General features: G+C 35.6%; 1 protein-coding gene across 1 annotated transcript in view; it reads left to right on the top strand.

Moving 5' to 3' along the window:
- The first annotated feature begins 2,708 nt into the window (after positions 1-2,708).
- Positions 2,709-6,000, top strand: part of mtss1 (MTSS I-BAR domain containing 1) — a 66,048-nt gene continuing 62,756 nt past the window's right edge. Inside the window, 1 exon segment of the mRNA XM_042510325.1 lies at positions 2,709-3,455. Within this exon segment, the coding sequence (XP_042366259.1) occupies positions 3,384-3,455 (72 nt within the window). The 5' untranslated portion in view covers positions 2,709-3,383.

Here is a 6,000-nt window from a genome sequence, read left to right as displayed (position 1 = left end):
ATTTACTTATTTTTTTATTTTGTTTGTCATTATAAGTTTTATTACTTATTTTATTTATTTTTAATTGTTATTTACTCTTTGATAAATGTGACTTAAAGTGACCTTATACACATAGTATGTACGTTGTATCTATCCTATGCAGGTGAACTAATGTGGAGAATCACAGTAGGTGCTGGAAACCTGTTGTGTGAACGTATCTTGTTTATTCATTCATTTATTTTTTTATTTCTATTTTTTCTCCTTTTTTTGAATTATTTTTTTCCCCTGATATACCTTTACAATCTTGTCATCTGTTATCATATGTATATGTAATTATGTTTGGCATGGTTAATGTTGCCTTAAACATTCTTTTTCTTATGGAAACACTGAAAAATATGGTTGGAAAAGAAATCTTAGCCATTCATTTAGAAAGATTTGTCTCGACTGATTGCAGCGGCAACAGGATCAATATCAAAATAGGAATCTCTCTTCTAAGTCTGTACTCATTTGTATTTCAAGAGTAAAATTGTCTGTTTAGACGATGCTAGTGCATGCACTCTGCTTCTCCACTGCTGTTGTGTTGTTGTTTACACTAAAAACAACATGCATAAACAACATATGCATTGTGCACACACAGCACACAACCTGACTGTAATTTAAATTAAAAAATAATTGCAGTGATGGCTGAACAAAAGGGGGAAAAACGACCAGAAAGAGAACTTAGAGCTGCAGATTAAAGAAGAGGGTTTTAGGGAGGAAATGCTTAAACATCCAGACACCTGACACAGACACAGAGTTCACTGGCTGTCTTTTTTGGAGAGGTGTAGGCAATGCGTATTTAAGAATATAGATGTAAAAGCCAAACTAAAAAAAGTAGGTCTTGAGTTTGCTTTTAAACTGTTAGACGTTACTTTAACAGACTGATTATTCAGCTCATAAATGAAGACACACTGCTGTCCCTTTGTACGAAAGACATAAAAAAATATCAGAATTTGATTCTGATTTAAAGTATATTTTGTAGTATCGCCCACCCTAATAAAATTAAATCACTCTGTGCAAGAGCGAGGATAAACCTGGATAACAGACAAAGTCCCAAATAAAACACAGAGGCAGATAATAGCCTCGACGTGTATGCTGAACTCTAAAGACAAGTGTTGCGGGTTGCTGGAAATGTTGTAATGTGTGTTTTTTCACAAACATAGGTGGTTTTGTTGCCTTAGGTTAACATTGCACTTGGTCGATTCATATGCTTCTGTTTAAATGCCTACATGAAGATATTTGTTGACACCTCAAGAGTAAAGTTTTGATAAGGTAAAGACGCAGCCGAAATTTGCGTACATTTTTTACCTAACTCCGCCCTGCAGGACCGCCGCTACTTCGACACAAAACAAACCTTCCCATCCACAGAAACGCAGCTGCGTCAAGCGCAGCGAAATTGGCATCGACCGGAAATGGAAAGGCATTCAAAACAAAGGCATCAAATAAATAAATTAAAATAGTTTGCCAGTTTGTCATATTTTCAAATAAGCCTATTCTAAATTTACTTTAAATTACATAAAGTTGAATACATGTACTTAATTATTTCAGGTCATAAAAAGTAAAATTTGTAAAATGATTGTGATTGATGATCTTCAAAGAGGAATATAGATTGATGAATAATCATCATCTTATTTTTTATCATGCTCTCTATATTTTTAGTGTGAGTAGTGTGAGTACAGACATAAGGAATATGACTCCCATTTTTGTTGCTCTTAATGATACAGTTCCAATGGAAATAGTGAGAAACAGATACACAGCTGAAAAAGACCAACAAAGCTGAATAAAGAATCAATAAAACTGCATCTACAACATGTACAAATGGGTCAAATAATAGGTTTTTAATTACATTTAAAGCAATGATGACCATAAACACACAATGTCTATAGGCTATAAGTCTAGTGTTTCTGTAAATTATAAACAGATACCATAATGCAAAAGAACAAATGTTGAATGGGTAATTTAAAAGATATCATACACATGAAGTGGATGGTTATGTACAGTATAAGTATGTCTAGGTCTACATGTCTTTTAGACTGTATATGTCATACAGCAAGCTATATAGGCTATAGTATAATACGTAGATAAGTGGATGTTTTAGTGTTGAGTTACTGACACAGTAAAATATTTAATTTCATTATGAGCCTTTAACTGTTTTGTATATTTGATTATTAGCTTGTCAGTCACCTGTAGTGATGGTAGTAGTAGTCGTAGTAGTAGTAATAGTAACCTTTAATTAGCATATATAATACAGAACTTTTCAAAAAGTGCTTTTGTAGCTTAAACAGGACAAAAATTGATTTATTGACTGCAATGAACTGAAATAAGGTAATTACAACAATACAAGTTAAAAGTTGAGGGGGGGGGGGGGGCATTTCACAAGTAATTTAACCTTTAAATCGTGAGTGGATTGATGGGATTTCCTTTTCAAAATGGGGAAAAACACAAACAAAAACATACATTTTTCACAAACAGTAAGAAATTAGTAGATTTAGAAAATGTATTAATAATATATTTTCTGTTTTGTTCATTGTTTTCTAAGGTTATCTAAGTTTAGTCTGTATGAAAGGCGCTTAACACGTTTTGATTTTAAAGCTTTGATTGTGAAACTCCTGGCCGGATGTCAGTTCGCGTCGCTGCGGCTAACTTGCCGCGCTGTTCGCGGACTCTCTCATTCACTTTAGGTTCAGACTCCCGTTGGAGTAACCGGAGGAAAAACGGCTGCCTCTCTCCTCAAAAACTCGCAAGGAAACAACGTGAAATCACTCGGACACACTTCAAGAAACAACGACTGTGGAGGTTTAAACCCGAGCTGGACGGCAGAGAAGAGCCGTATCGATTAATTTGGGCGAATTGATTGATCGGCGACTGCGTGTTTTGGAAACGCACGCACACACAGTCACAGGTTGCTGACGCTAACCTAGCTAGCCGAGTTAGCTAGCTGCGGTTAGCTGTGTTTTCCTTGAACCCGGGACTTCAACCAGCCGGGACAAACTTTAAAAAAACCTGTCAGACATTTTCCAGACAGTCTGCCGTGTGATTCAGGCACGATGTGGTGTTTTTTGGGGCGTTTATCGAGTTGGCCGGCTGGTAGCATCGGCTGACTGAAGCCTAACGTTAGTCTCAGTCGACCTGGATTTTACTCCTCAATGTTTTTTTCCTCCTTTTTTTCCGCTGCTGATTTTGGCTGTTTTTTTTAAAAAGGTGGACTTTGCCCTCGGGGTGTTGTAACTCTCCCCCTTCTATTAAATAAAAAGCCTCTCCTGTAGGAGTATTTCTAAACTTGGCTGGAAGTTTTTTAGGGGGGAGGTAAAAAAAAGAAAAAAGTTTGGGAAGTTGAGGAGGATTTTTTCCGAGCCTGTGGAAAAATGGATGCGGGTATAGAGAAGGAATGCAGCGCCTTGGGAGGGCTCTTCCAGCTCATCATGAACGACATGAAGGTAAAGAAATACACAATTACATATCATATTTATTTCCCTGAGATCATCCCATCACCTTTATTATCATTTTCTTATTTTTCCATTGTATTTTATGCTTAAAAAGTGATCTTTCTGCTGTGTATTTTCATTTTACTTGCTGAATATTTTACGTGTGAATTCTTCACATTTTATGTATTATTATACTATAAAAATGACTTCTGGAGTTGGTTGACCCTTAGCCCTTATAATAATATGGATTTTCAGCTTTAAAAATTAATTTTGTGACATTTTTAGAAGTTGGTCAAATCAAAAATGAACCACACTGGCTGAGCTAACAGATGTATTAATTTTGAATAGATTAGGAAGATGAAGTTGAAATGAACGAGTTTGAGTACCCCAAATGAAAGAATTAGACCACTAAATAACCACCACAGCTTGGCTGAACTAAATTAAGCTTTTCAAACTCAATATAAATCAGTAAGAACAACAAATTGTGAACTTAATTTTGTTAAGTTTAACCTGTAGGTTATTTTTAAAAGGGAACTTTGGCATAAGTTCCTCACATTCACGTCTCTCTTTTCACAATGTAATTGTTGTGTTTTCTTTTGTTTCTCTCTGTTCTTTCTCCTTTAAAATCCACACTTACACTTGTTGGGCCAGCAACTAGAAGCAGGGTTCGTACGGTCATGGAAAACCTGGAAAAATCATGGAATTTGCAAATATTATTTTCAGGGCCTGGAAAAGTTTTGGAAAACTAAATATACCCTGAAAGTTTAGGAAAAGTCATTGAATTTTGTTTCACAAAGTATTATAATTACACACAATGTCGGAAATTTGAAAATTCAACGATAGTTTCTGTTTTAACAGCTTCTGGTTGTTATTAATGGTGTAATTTTTGGTCATTTTAAAGACAATATTTTTTCTTAAAAATATCACCAAAAACATTTTAAGAAAAAAGATAACCTAATTTCTTTTTCTTTTCTTTTTTAATAAAACTAGCCTTGCAAACCCATAGGCACATGTGTTATCCTTTAAATATCATCAGTAAAATTAATACAAAACACAGTCATTTAAAGTTATATGTCCCTCCCTGAAACCAAAGAACAATAAGTCCTTCCCCATTGCCCAAAAAATTACTTGACATGCCTCTCCCTTTTTGCATCCCCCTACCGTCTCAGTCCCTAAGTTATACTTTAATATTCAGTTCAAATTCTGTTGTGAATTCATTGTTTTTTTAATAACAAATATTTTTAAAGTTATAACATAATGAAAAGGAACCGATAAGTTGTATCGATGGTTGTTACATAGAAAGTGTGGTTTTTAAATTTGCCTCAAAGTCATGAAAAAGTCATGGAAATACACAGATAAAAATGTGTTTCAGCCATTTTTTTAAAAAATTTTTTCGACATAGTATGATAACTGTCAACTCTCACACCACGCCATAACTTTGCTGCAGCCCTAGTTGGAAAAAGTAAAGTAAAATAATATTGTGTCGTGACCTCAGAATCTTGATTGTTTTGTTGGGCCACTTGTGATTTCCAAACCTTGGATTTATGGCTGCTCAATCCATTATAATGGAGATTTTGCTGCATTGCTTCACTTAACATTTGCACTTCCTCAAATGTAGTCGCCATGTTTACATTTCTTCCTTTTATAATGGCTGTCAGCCTCATACTTCTCCGACCGGTTGAGTCATCAAGTGCTGGAAAGCTTTAAATAATGTTGAAGTGCTATCATAATGCTAAAACGAGGTGGAATTTGAAAGAAAGATTCCCATAAATGAATGATTAAGCTTGAGATCCTTATAAAATATGGGTTATTATTGTCTGGATTTAGACTGAGTGGATGTGTGTGCTGGGGATGTTGATTGGGTAATGAATGAGCAGAGGTTAAAACTGGAAGTGGGCCATCGGAGAGGGTAACAGAGCTGGATGGGGGTGGATTTTACCAGCTGTGTGCTCTTTGATGTTTGTTAAGCAGGCTGCCCTTTGCTGCCTGTCTGTCTGTCTGTCTGTCTGTCTGTGTTTCACTGCTCTCAGATGTTCATCGTTAGCAGCTTCTACTTTTCCAGTCGGCCCAGAGTGCATCCTTTTTTGTCCAAAACAGGCGGAAAGGCTCTGTTGTTTGAGGAGTTGTTGCTCCAACGTTTGAACTGAGTTTAGCTTGACTGATGTGTTGACATGCCCAATTTTACTGTCTAATTGTTGCTTTTCACAAACATAATTGGCGTCTGACTGTGCATATATTCTACAATAAGTGACAAGAAACTGCAGGATAATAAAATGATGCCACACAAACGCTGGTAAACAAACAATATATGAATACATTCACTGGTGAGAAGCTAATGGTCAAAAATCAACTCACAATGGCAGTACTTCATTTGAAGTCTGTCACAGCTAGTGGGCTTCGTTTTTATATATTTTGCTCTTTGTGGGTTTTTTTTTTTACCCTGGATCGACATCAGTTTATTTGTTCTGCATTCAGATGCCTTTCATAAGCTCTTTACAACCTTGAAACCTGAGTAAATTGGTTAAATATCCTTAAAAATCATGAGGGAAAAAGGGCA

This window comes from Plectropomus leopardus, chromosome 2 (assembly GCF_008729295.1).
Source record: "Plectropomus leopardus isolate mb chromosome 2, YSFRI_Pleo_2.0, whole genome shotgun sequence".
NCBI lineage: Eukaryota > Metazoa > Chordata > Actinopteri > Perciformes > Serranidae > Plectropomus > Plectropomus leopardus.
This window is presented reverse-complemented; position numbering and strand designations above follow the sequence as displayed.